At 40.2% G+C, this 14,015-nt stretch overlaps 1 protein-coding gene across 7 annotated transcripts in view; it reads left to right on the forward strand.

The window, feature by feature from the left end:
- Window positions 1-14,015, forward strand: part of trpc1 (transient receptor potential cation channel, subfamily C, member 1) — a 94,600-nt gene that overhangs the window by 62,770 nt on the left and 17,815 nt on the right. For all 7 annotated transcript variants that reach the window (XM_072571976.1, XM_072571978.1, XM_072571981.1 and 4 more), the window contains one exon: window positions 2,826-2,969. In XM_072571976.1, the coding sequence (XP_072428077.1) occupies window positions 2,826-2,969 (144 nt within the window). The remainder of the gene's footprint in view (window positions 1-2,825; window positions 2,970-14,015) is intronic.

Here is a 14,015-nt window from a genome sequence, read left to right on the forward strand (position 1 = left end):
GGCCCTTAGGCCCACGATATTGTGCCGAAACTTAATCCTAATGTAAAATATAGTAACTCAACCTACACACCCCTCAACTCACTTCTATCCATGTGCATGTCCAGCAGTCGCTTAAATGTCCCCAATGACTTCGCTTCCATCACCTCAACAGGCAATGCATTCCATGCATTCACAACTCTGTGTAAAGAACCTACCTCTGATTTCTCCTTTATACCTTCCTCCTAATATCTTCAAACTATGACTTCTCGTACCAGTCAATCCTACCCTGGGGAAAGGTCTCTGGCTAGCTCTATGATTCACAGTTCGCACTCTTCATTTTTGAACCTACAAATATGCCCTGACCTCAACATCCTTGGAGTAATTTAACTAGAGACAAGAGAACAACTGCTTCAGAAACCAACCAATCAGACAAGGAGCAAACAGTCAAAGACTTCATTATGCTTCCTATACTTATAGCAGAACCCAAACTGAAGACAGAATCTGATGAAATTACTGATAAGGGCGTAAGAGAATGGCTTCAAAAGGTTATAGAATCATAGAGATGTACAACACGGAAACAGACCCTTTGATCCAACTCGACCATGCTGACCAGATATCCCAAATTAATCCAGTCCCATTTGCCAGCACTTGGCCCATATCTCTCTCAACTCTTCTTATTCATGTACCCATCCAGATGCCTTTTAAATGTTGTAATTGTACCAGCCTCCACCACTTCCTCTGGCAGCTCATTCCACACATGCACCACCCTTTGCGCGAAAAAGTTGCCTCTTAGGTCCCTTTTATATCTTTCCCCTCTCACCGTAAACCTATGCCCTCTAGATTTGCTTGAACAAAGTAGAGTTGAGCTGCATATGAGTCCTTGGAAGCCAATCCAGTTTCCAAAGAATTAGGACCTCATCAAAAATAAGTTGTTACCTCCTGGCCTGAAGATCCATGACACTGTGAAACATTTGCCTGTTTTAATTAAAAGTGAATTGCATGGTCCAGAAGTCAAGATCATTGCAAACACAAAACTACTTGTTTAAATAAAGCAGCTATAATCTTCTGATGAACATTAATGAGATTAAAGGAGCAAATGGTTGAGTCAACGTGGTTTTTTTTTTGCAAAGGGAATTCAGGAGATTAAAGATACTCCATTTACGGTAGTGGCCCAATAACTTGGTCTACCAGAGCAACATCCTCTCTAAAGGATATCCAAGAGATTAAGCATCTACCAAAATCAAGAATCTTGGTCAGAAGAATTAGAATCAAAGTGAACAGTGGTCCAAGAGAAGAGCTGTCATTCTTTCATGTCTGAAGAGAGTGCTTTTTAGGAAGACTGTGAAGTCTCCTGCATTTGTAAAGTCAATGACCTTTGGGGAGCCTGGTAGTGGTAATTGTAATATATAGGATCAGGAGTAGGCCTTTCAGACCCTCCGGTCTGATCCTCCATTCAGTGTGATCAAGGCTGATCTGTGGCTTATCTCCATATATTTACCTTTGGCCCATATCCCTTAATAGCCTTGCTTATCAAAAATGTATCTATCTCAAATTTAAATATTAACAACTGATCGAGCATCCACTGCCTTTTCTGGAAAAGACTTCCAAACTTCTACCATCCTTTATGTGTAAAAATGCTTTCTAACCTCTCTCTGTATGGTCTGACCTTAATTTTTAGACTATGATCCTGAGTTCTAGGAGCTCCAAATAGTGGAAATAGTTCATTTTTATCTACACTCTCCTGTTAATATCTTGGAGACTTCAATAGGATCATCCCTTAACCTTCTAAATTCTAGAGAAAGCAGGCCTAATTTATATACTCCCTCCTCATAAGGTAACCCCTGAAATCCAGGTATCATTCTTGTAAACGTACATTGTATCCCCTCCAATCCAACCTTACTTAGGTGTGATGCCCAGATCTGTTATGTAAGGTAAAGAGAGAGGGGAAGATAATAATCTGTTCACTCCAAGTAGGGTCTAACCAGGGTTTTGTATAACTGCAGCATCACTTCTGCAACCTTATGCACGAGTCCTTTAGATATAATGGTCAACATTCCATTAGCTTTCTTGATTACTTTCTGCACCTGTTCGTAACATTTTATAGGTCTGTGCACCTGAACCTTCAAGTCTGTTTGGACATCCACTGTATTTAACTTCATACTATCTGGAAAGTACCCTGATCTATTCCTTTTCAGCCCAAAATGGATAATCTCACTCTTGCTTAACATTGAATTCCAGTGAATATATAATGATTAACTCTGGGTGAGGGGAATAAGGTTTGGGGCAGATATTGTGTGAGATGATACTCTAAAGAAGTTAGTTAATTTTCATGTTACATGGCACTCCCCCCAGTCTGATCACGTCATGCAGTCTCTAAGTGGAGACTGTGGAGTACTGCCTGAAGAGAACATAAATATTCTCGAGACTCATTGGTAATTATGGCTAGCTAGTTAATGCAAAAGCTCCCTATTCTTTCTTGCAATAAAGGAGGATTTGTGGTCACAAATTAGCCAAACCAGAACATCATGCACTGGTGACAGCGGTTTTTGAAAATGCAACAACTGCAAGTCCCTTTGCCTATTTACCAAGCTTCTACAGAAGCATTCAGATATTAGCTGGTTGCCTGGACTACAGTGGAAATTGTGACATTGACCATGAAACACAGTATCATAACTAGATAGAATTGAATATCCTTCATAAATATGCAAGGAAAGTATTGTGGTTACAGTTGGATGATGGTTATATTTTTGGATTAATAATTGCATGTTTATTTTTGAAAAGGAAATGTAATCTCTAAGTCACATTATTTCTTGTGCAAACTGTGAAATTTTCCAATGTCTCTCTAGTTCCATGCGATTGGAGACAGGAAGGATTGGGATGCGTTCCATCCCACTTTAGTGGCAGAGGGTCTGTTTGCTTTTGGCAACATTCTCAGTTACCTACGGCTTTTCTTTATGTACACGACTAGTTCCATCCTTGGACCATTGCAGGTATTGTGTTCATGTTATCTAATTATTTGCACCCTGCATAATACACAGTGCTCGAAGTTGTGGGTAGATAATTAGGTTTATGATAACAGTACTTCTGAACCAGTCAGTGAAATAAATAACCAATTGTCCTTGCTTGATTTGTTCTCTCTTAATTTATCTTCTGTCTATCGAGGCCAGTGCATGCACTACCTTTCTTGCTCATCCCACACACAGTTGAGATCCTGTATATGTTGTACCCATTTGCAACACCTCACTATTGTGTGTGTTAGCATTTTTGCTTCTTCATTTTCTGAACATTGTTTATTATTTTCCCCTCTCTCTTTATCTTACATAATCAAAGAATTTTTTTTAAAAGATTTGTTTTGTCACTTTTCCTTCTCTTTAACACACATTGTGGACCAAGGCCATAAGACATAGGAGCAGAAATAGGCTATTCAGCCTGCAGAGTCTACTTTGCCATTCAGTGAGATCATGGCTGATCTGATAATCTTCAACTCCACTTTCCTGCTTTTTCCCCATTGTCCTTAATTCCCTTTCTGATTAAGAATCTGTCTATCTCAGCCTTAACACTCTGTGTTGCAAAGAATTCGATAGATTCACAACTTTGAGAGAAGAAATTCCTCATCTCTATCTCAATTGTGAGACTCTTTCATCTGAGAATTTATGTCTGGTCCTAGACTGTCCCACAAAGGGGTCCTGATCTGACTTGTCCATCAATTCTTCTGGATAACCAGCTGCCAGGAAATCTGAAAAGTTGGCCTGCACTCTGATTTGTCCTTTCTTCCCTCCTATCTTGAAATCTCCTGTGCATCTTGCGTTCATGACATTGCAGTGATAAGGAAGCCTGTAGAATAAAAGATACAAACTTTGTATACAGGCCTTGAGATAATACCATTTAGCCTTATGTGCTTCAGTTTGCCATTTCGAGCACCGGCCTGACCTGAATTCTAAATCTCAAACAGAAACAGTATGGGCATTGTCTATTCCTGCCATCACCTTTAGTCAGTTTGAAATCAACAGTTTATATAGCAAGTACTGTTATACTAAAAATATTTGCACTGCAAATATTTTGACCCTGGCTAAACTTCACACCTAAAGTTTCAATGATTTTGTGGGTTTTTTTGTGAGCATGACCACTTTTCTGTCTAAGGAGTTTTTGTAGCTGTGTTACTATATATGTGACTTTCTATAAAGTTTTGGCTCATAAATTAGACAGTCTATATCTTAGTAAGTAACTGCTAAAATAAAGGGACAACTCTTTTTTGTTGAAGGAGCAGAGGGCATGTTGCAGTGTGTGTGTTTTAAGCTTTGACATTGCTGTCATTTGTGTTATAGTTTCATCTACATTGTGCTGTTTCCACATCACATTCCTTTTTGGAGCTGCTGACTAATTTCTGGCTGCATTTGTTTTGAATGATGTTTTTCAATTCAATTGATCATAACAGCCACAGAAGTAAACACCTTTTAGACTGTGTAGCCTTTAAGCCACATGCCAACAAAACATCAAAAAAAAATGTGAGGGGGCAAGGTAGTCCCAGGTAATTAGTTTTTATTCAGTGAACTACATTTGAGGAAGATACATATCTTCCTTCCAATAATTTTATCAATCATTTATTAAAATAATTGTTGATTGTACCTGCATGGGAAGGAGGAATGTTCTCAGATAAAAGGAGGTCTATAACGAAAGAGTGAAGCCTTGCACCGTTGGAGGCGATTTTTAAAAAATCAAGTAAGACTCTTAATGGAGAATCTGACTACCCTCTCAGATGCGTATAAATGGACCATGACTATTTGAAGAAGTCATGATGTGGAGGTGCTAATGTTGGACTGGGTTGGACAAGGTCAAAAATCACATGACACCAAGTTTTGATATAATGGGTTTATATGAAAACACTAGCTTTCAGAGCACTCCGAAAGGTAGCGCTTTAAATAAATGCGTTGGACCATAACCTGGTATCGTGTGATTTTTTTTATCTTATTTGAAGAAGGACAGAGAGGTTTTGCTCGTTCATAGGCAAATGTTTTTCATTCAACCAATGTCGCAAAAGCAGATTTATCTGACTTTTTTTATTCCTTTTCTATTTGTAAAGCCTTGTTGGATGCAAATTGGCTGCAGCTCCCATAAATGGCAGCAGTGACTGTAGTCCCAAAGTACTTTACTAACTGCAAATCTTTATTGACTGTGAATCACTTTGGGATGTCCTCAAATTGAGGAATTATGTGAATGAAAGTTCTGTATTTTGGCTCAGTTTTAGCAGGCATAAATTAAGAAATTAAAATGATAAACTTTCACAACCAAAACTTGCTATAGGATATATCATGTAAGGATAGAAATCTCAATACATTCTAGCGCACAATGTTAAAAAAAATAATAAATTAGCTGTCTCCGTTTAAAAGTAACTTTCAAAGATCAAATGCAAATAAGTAAATATACCATTAGAATAAGATGATAGGCCATTCCGATGCTAGGGCTATGTAAGAACAGTGGATGTTGGAAATTGGAAACAGAAATTGCTGGAAATGTTAATAGATCTGGTAGCATCTGTGGAGAGAAATCAGAAGTAACATTTTGGATTCAGTAACACTTCCTCAGAACTGACCAAATTAGGAAAAAATTTTTTTATGCAGAAGATAGGGTGGGGAGGAATGGGTAAAGAGTAAACAATAGGTGGAGATAGAGCCCAAAGGGACAGAGAACAATTGGACAGACAAAAGGAGTGGATAACAATCATCCTGGGCGAATGAATAACTACTAAAATTTTCAGCTTGGGAACTCTACTGCCTTCTGGATTCAATATTGGTTCAACAATTTTCAGGCTTGAGGCATCTTCTCCCATGTCCTTAGCCCATCCCCCACACGCATCTTCTCCCATATCCTTAGCCCATCCCCCACACGCATCTTCTCCCATGTCCTTAGCCCATCCCCCACACGCATCTTCTCCCATGTCCTTAGCCCATCCCCCACACGCATCTTCTCCCATGTCCTTAGCCCATCCCCCACACGCATCTTCTCCCATGTCCTTAGCCCAACTCCTCTGTTATCACAAGGTCTGCTATTACACACAACCCATTGTTAACCACTAATAGTCCCCATTAGCAGCTATTCATTCATTTAGGCTGATTGTTACAAATTGTAATCCATTCGTTTGTCCAACTTTTCTTCTCTTTCAAATAAAAACCATAAGAACTGTGGATGCTGTAAATCAGAAACAAAAATAGAAGTTGCTAGAAAAGCTCACAGGATTGAGACCATGTATGAAGAGAAATCAAAGTTAACGTTTCTGGTCTGGTGACCCATTCTGAGGAAGGGTCACCGTGCTGGAAACATTAACTTTGATTTCTCTTCACTGGTACTTCCAAACCTGCTGAGCTTTTTCGGTAACTTCCGATTTTGTTCATCTTTTTTTTTTCTTTGAGCTCTACCTCCACCTACCATTTATTCTCTACTGTCATGCTCTCCCTCCTCTTCCCCCCCCCCCCCTCCATAAAAAGCCATGCCAAGGCTCCTAAGCACTCTATTCTGTTTTTCATAACTGTTCAACCGTACTGGACTTCCTGATGGGCAGTGAGGTGCCAGAAATCTAACACAACTGATATACTTAAGTACTTTCCTCAAATTCTGGACTAATCATTTCCCTGATCTGACCCAGAAATGCCCATTCCCATGACTGACCTGGCATATCTTCAAAACAACACAAATTGACTATAATGCAATCGATGAACTGCGGGCGCTGTTTGGATAACATGAACTCTCTACTGAACAGGTATAGCAATTTTCAATAGCAGTCTTCTCCAGCACGATTTTCTATAGTGCGGGGTTGAAAAGGAACACAATTGTTGCGTTATACCAGAATGTACATTACTGTACATGAGCACATATTAGCCTTTCAGAGACTTGGTCATTCAAGGAAAACAGGGAGATCAGTCTTCAGACTAGGTGGACGTAGAGACTGATTGGGAGTCATGGCTCTGACTATGACCTATACCTTCTAATAAGCAAGAAATTGGAGGGTGAATGTCTGACACGTTAGAAAGGAACAAAGTGCAATTTTCTAGAGGCTCCAAAGCACTCCATTCGACTTTATGTAACTATTGAAGTATACCAGAGTTCCTGACCTGTAGGGCCAGAGATTCAACCCTTTAACACAAATGATGTACTTATATACTTTCCATAAATTCTCCATTCCCTGATCTGACCTAGAAATGCCCATTCCCCATGACTGACCTGATACGTCTTCACAAAAAGCAAAAGATTTCCTCCAACCAAAATGTCCAGAATTGAGTTTCAAACTCAGACTTCTGGTTTGGTTTTAGTTGTTTTGATTCCTCTTGCAAATATTTTTTACCTTCCATCTCATCGTTTGAGAAAAGATTTGCTTTAGTACTGCCTCTGAAAACCTGTGTAAAAGCAGAAACGTGGCAAATACAGCAACTACTCCTGAAGCTCCTGTCAGGCGCCACAATCCCAATCAAAATGATACTGAGAGATTCCTCTTCTGAATGCTATAGTAACAAAGCCCAAGTTTCCTCACATTTTGAGCACATGGTTGCAGTTCAGGCCACTGTGGGAAACTGTATTAGACAGTCAATATCCACAGAGAGAAGGAGAAAGTAAATAGGCCTTGTACTCAATGGTTTTCTTTCAACAGTGCTGGGAAGAAAATAAGAGAATGCTGATGCCTCACAAAATACATTTGTCTTTTTATGGTTCCTGTCATGCTTGAGTTAGGCAAAGTGCCCGGACTTTTGAACTTGAAAAGGCCACTGACTGCTTACAAAGCAGGAGCCCCTCCTTCATCAAGGATGAAATCCCAGCCAAACTGCTGAAGTTTACAAAGTCACATCTCCTGTCATGCTTTCAGGATCTCTTATACTGATGGTAGGTCGGATCCATCCCACAGGACATATGTGATGCAAAAATGATCTTGTGCAAAAAAGATTAAAGGAGATGGGAGCATATGCTGGGGATGTCGCATTTCTTTGCAACACTGGGAACACTTGACCTCGGATCTTGCTTAAAAGAGTCATCTACGTTTAGATGGAGTATATACAGATGCACAGACCTATGATTTCTGTCCTGCCGGAGGTACAGTGGACCTTATCTCCATGCGCCAACAGAAAGTCAAGTGTAGGACCAAGTATCTGCTGGAGCATTTGAGAAATCCGATTAACAGTTTCTTTTGAAACATATCATCAAACAGACCCTCTTCTTGCCTTTGGGGAATAGTGGGGAATGAGACTTCGTTGTGAGCAAGCAGAGGCAAAGTAGAGGAATTGGAGAAGACTCATGAACCTTCAAATGTTTTGAAGGTGTAAGGGGTACTGTACCTTTGAGTTAAAAGTTAGCAGAACTATCTCTCACAGCACCAAGGTGGCAATGTAACATTTGGTCAAACAGCTAGATTAGCTGAGTTGCGTGGAGACAAAAAAAAATTCAAATTCAGCCAATCAGTTTAAATTATGCCCCAAAATACCAAACTCCAATCAAATTTGAACTTAGTATTTTGACAATATTAACACCAATGAAACAATCCGATGCTTTGGGGTATAAAACTGAGAAAAAAATTGAACAGTTGGAGGAGAACTGCCAAAAGACCAATAGATGTAGGTTACTATTAAGAACTCTCTGAGAGGTACCTGCGTGGAGAAGGAGTTCGCGCAGGGAAAATACATCAGCACCGACCTGGAGAGCAAATCTACAGAGGAAGATACCAAGACAAGATTTGACAGCTGGTTGGTTATGAAATTTGGATTTTTCTGTAAATCTTAATCGGCAGTTTTATCGGACTAGTATTGTGGGGTGGGGAGGGTGGTGGGGAGGTAAAAGATAGGTTTAGATAAATGAGTTGTAAATAGTTGTTAATTAATTATTCTCTGTTAGACTTGTTAAAAAGTAGTTAATTTTTACTTTTGGGATAGTTCTTTGCCTTTCGAATTTTAACAGATTACAGCAAGGTTTAAATAATTTCTGTATTGCAGGCTTAAATTAGTGGGGGAGGGGGGAGGTGTGCTTCCCCATGTCGTAACACAAAGACTAATCTACCTGAACCTACAAGCACCACCTGTCCTGCGTTTAACTTATTGGTCAGTCTAGAAACTGTCAAACCAGCGTGGAAGCAAATCATCATCCATCCTGAGGAACTGCTGAAGAAGAAAGAGAGAATAGGATGTGGGCAGAGGTGTGTTGGTAATGTCACAGAGCTAGTAACTAGACCCCCAAGCTAATGTTCTGAGGATGTGGATTCAAACCCCACGAAGGCAGGTAGTGATGTGAGGAACTGTTGTGTTGCCTTGGTAGTCCCTGTTGCTGGCCAGGATACCCAGGGTTCTGCGCCACAGGTGTATCATAACATCTCTGGTTGATTAGAATTTTTTTAATATACCTATTTACCTTACTTTTCTGACACTGACAGCATAGCAGGAGTCTCCAAGATGTTGTGGAAATTACCTGTTCATTCTTTCCAGGACAAAATTCAGTGTAATATATATATTTCGATGGCAACACCTCTGACAATTCCTGAGTATAGAATGGAATGAAACAGGCCTGTGTCTTAGCTCCTACTTTATTTGGTATTTTCCCCTTCACACCCGTGGCGTTTGTCGTCTTGCAGGTGTGAAAAGAACTTACCTGTACTCCGGGTCCAAGGACGGCCTCTACAGTCTGTCCAGACTGAAAGAGAAGACAAAAGCACAATACATCGTGATTAGAGAATACCTTGATCAGATGGGCCGGTGGGTCGAGGAGTGGCAGATAGAGTTTAATTAGATAAAACCAAGGTGTCTGCATTTTGGAAAGGCAAATCAGGGTAGGACTTGTACACTAAATGGTAAGGTGCTGGAGAGTGTTGTTGAACAAAGTGCAAGCTCGTAGTTCCTTGAAAGTAGAGTCACAACTAGGCAGGATAGTGAAGAAGGAATTTGGTATGCTTGGCGTTATTGGTCAGTTTATTGAGATAGGAGTTGAGAGGTCATGTTGCGGCTGTACAGGACATTGGTTAGGTCACTTTTGGAATACTGCATTCAATTCTGGTCTCCCTGTTAAAGAAAGGATGTTGTGAAACTTGAAAAGGTTCAGAAAAGATTTACAAGTATGTTGCCAGGGTTGGAGGATTTGACCTATGGGGAGAGACTGAATAGGCTGGGGCTACTTTCTCTGGAGCGTTGGAGGCTGAGGGGTGACCTTGTAGCAGTTAATAAAATCATAAGGGGCATAGATGGGGTGAATAGCCAAGGTCTTTTTCCCCAGGGTAAGGGAGTCCAAACCGTGAGGGCAGAGGTTTAAGGTGAGCGGGGAAAGATTTAATAGGGACCTAAGGAACAACTTTTTTCACAGAGAGGGTCGTGTGTATATGGAATGAGCTGCCAGAGGAAGTGGTGGAGACTAAAACAATTACAGCATTTAAAAGGCATCTGAATGGATACCTGAATAGGAGGGGTGTAGATGGATATGGGCCAGATGCTGGCAATTGGGATTAGATTAATTTAGGATAACAGGTCGGCATTAATGAGTTTGACCAAAGGGTCTGTTTCCATGCTGGATGACTCTGTGACAATGCTGATAGAGCTACATGGAAATCTGCCACAAAGGCTGGTGCATGTAACTTGTTCTGCTGAATTATAAGTGTGAAGAAAACCAAGACTGTGGTCACATCTCTGACTTTGATCATGCTAAAAAGACCTGGCTGGAAATGGTTAGATGTAGAAATCATTTCACGCATGGAAAAAGTAGCTTATCGCCATTGATTGATTCACAGAATTGTGTGGAATAATGTCAAGCTGCCAGTTATCAAGACCCTGGTTTGAGTGGCACTCATCCACAGACTCTATCAACAAACACATCGACCTGGACCCAATATACCAGCCACTACAGCGGACAGCTCGAACTGACAACCGGAAGCGGCAGAGACAGGCCACTATAAATGACGGAAGAAACAGCACAGAAGCGCTTCACAGGAGGCTCCCAAGCACTGAGGATGTCACCCAGACAGGGGACGAAATGTTTGCAAGACAAATTCCCAGCTCGGCAAACAGAACCACAACAACGAGCACCCGAGCTACAAATCTTCTCCCAAACTTTGAAAAAATCTGGACTAAAGAGTCTAATCACAACCATGAAATAATTGTTGATTGTAGGAAAAACCCATCTGGTTCACTAATGTCCTTCAGGGAAAGAAGTCTGCCATCCTTACCTGGTTTGGCGTACATGTGACTCCAGACCCACAGCAATGTGGTCGACTCTTACTGCCTTCTTGAGCAATTAGAAATGGACAATAAATGCTGGTCCAGCCAGTGACACCCATATCCTGTGAATTAATTAAGCAAAAAAAATTAAATCTATCAAAAAAGGAAGCAAAACAATTTTCATCTTCACTGTTTATGAAGTATTCTGAGAACCTTTTGGAAGAACAAAATGAAGAATGTGACAATCCTCTGGAAGCCAAATCTTGCAAGTATATTGATATTTGTCAAGCAGAAGTGATTTCAGTTGTTCACAGGAAAAGAAGAAAATCACATAGTGAGCATTTTCTGTGTGTTGGAGTAGATAGAGCTATATTGCCAGCATGATGCCCAGAGCTTCATTTCAAGGATGTTTCCAAGTGCAACACAAAGGCCCTAAAAATTGTTTCTCTCACATGCTTGGGAGGTACCAGTTAGCAACATAAGAAATGATGACATCACCTGTGGGCTAGCATGTGCTGCCCTGATGATCATTGGCTACAACAGTTTGGCAACAGGGAATAACACAAAAATGATGTCCCACAATGGCATCTGATAAACATTACATGTGGCATTTTATAGTTGAATCTGTTTTCCACATATTGGTCTCTTCAGCCATCAACGTTGGAGTGTCATATGAAAGAACCCCATCCCCACCATCTTACCAAGAGGGAAGGATGCCAACAACAACAGTGCCTTTGAAGTGAAGAATAAGAATAACTAACACCAAATCTAACATGGGCAACATTGGCAAGGCTCATGAATGTAAATTACGGCACCACAGTAGAGTCGCAGATAGATAAGATGGTGAAGAAGGCATTTGGTATGCTTGCCTTCATTGTTCAGTGCGTAGAGCGTAAGAGTTAGGATGTCATATTGTGGCTGCATAGGACATTGGAAAAGCCACTTTTAGAATACTGTGTTCAATTCTGGTCTCCCTTCTGAAGGAAGAATGTTGATAGACTTGAAAGAATTCAGGAAAGATAGATTGGGGCTCTCTTCTCTGGAACATGAGGTGCATGGATAGGGTGAATAGCCCAGGGTAGGGGAGTCCAAAACTGGAGGGCATTGGTTTCAGGTGAGTGGAAAAGATTTAAAAGGGACCTGAGGGGCAACTTTGTCCCACAGCTAGTGTTGCATGTATGGGACGAGTTGGCGGAGGAAGTGATGGAGCTATGTTCACTTACAATATGTAAAAGGCATCTGGATGGGTACATGAAAAGGAAGGGTTTAGAGGGATATGGGCCAAATGCTGGTAAAATGGGAGTGGATTAGTTTAAGATATCTGAAAGGCATGGATGAGTTGGACCAAAGAGTCTGTTTCCATGCTGTATAACTCTATAACTATCAACTGAGAACTTGTGGGTAATAGGGAACAAGAAATGGTATAAATCTAATAGAAATAAGTACTTGGAGGAAGCCGATGTAATGCAGGGGAGCAAATCATGCATTTGATGTGTTCTATCACTCAACCTTGCGTCTCCCTTTTAATTTTGTAGAAAAATTATTTTGTCAGCATTGTTATGATTAATATTCAGTAACTTCAATGTTTAAGCGTTTCTGTTAGATTATGTAAAATGAAGATTCAGCACACTCCTACACCGAGATCGAATAAGATTCCTGTAATGTTTTGATGCATTTATCCTTCATGAAGACTCAAATCTCCAGCAGTACAGCTCGTAATGAAGCACCAAGCACACTAGCCCACACGATATTTGCGGCTTTTGGAATTCTAAAAATAAGCAGGCACCAGATAAGTACTGGTTGTGTTCCAGTAGGACTAGGAACTTGTAAAAAAAAAGTCACAGACCTGAGTGTTTTATGATTTCAAGCGATTTCTTTCACAGTCAAAACATCCCTTTTGAGATGTTATTAATTAAATAGGACTGCTATTAAGGGAATATTTTTTAAAAAGTCAACACTGTCAAAAGTGTACAAACAACCAGGAGGCCACTATAAGAAAGTAGGAGTACACATTCATATTTCACCATTGATTCATTTAAAGTGTCATTTGGGATTCTATTAAGCCAATTTCGCCAGTATCAATAATTAATGGTGAATGAGGGGTTTTTAATAATTGTCTTTGAGAAAGAAAATCAAATGTACATTGATGCCTCTCTCCTCCATGAACTGCATTTACACATCAATTCTGCTGATGATATAAAGAGTCCCAAAGACAAGTTGATTTGACAGAATTATGCCCAAATACTGTGCTGGATTTGTGCAGTTTGAGCCTTAACCAGATCTGAGTTGGTGAAGTCTTTGAATCTCAATTCTAAAAGGTTAATGTCACCCTGGTGTAGCAGTTTATTCATAATTTAGTAATAATGACTTACTGTTGGGAAATAAGGCAGGGCAGGTGACTGAGGTATCAGTGGGGGAACACTTTGGGGCGAGTGACCATAATTCTATTAGATTTAATATAATAATGGAAAAGGATAGACCAGATCTGAAAGTTGAAGTTTTAAATTGGAGAAAGGCCAATTTTGATGGTATTAGACAAGAACTTTCGAACGCTGATTGGGGGCAGGCAAAGGGACGGCTTGAAAATGGGAAGCCTTCAGAAATGCGATAACGAGAATCCAGAGAAAGTATATTCCTGTTAGGGTGAAAGGAAAGGCTGGTAGGTATAGGAAATGATGGATGATTAAAGAAATTGAGGGTTTGGTTAAGAAAAAGGAAGCAGATGTAAGGTATAGACCGGATGGATCGAGTGAATCCTTAGAAGACTATAAAGGAAGTAGGAGTATACTTAACAGGGAAATCAGGAGGGCAAAAAAGGGGACATGAGAGCTTTGGCAAATAGAATTAAGGAGAATCCAGAGTTTT

This window comes from Chiloscyllium punctatum, chromosome 6, assembly GCF_047496795.1.
Source record: "Chiloscyllium punctatum isolate Juve2018m chromosome 6, sChiPun1.3, whole genome shotgun sequence".
NCBI lineage: Eukaryota > Metazoa > Chordata > Chondrichthyes > Orectolobiformes > Hemiscylliidae > Chiloscyllium > Chiloscyllium punctatum.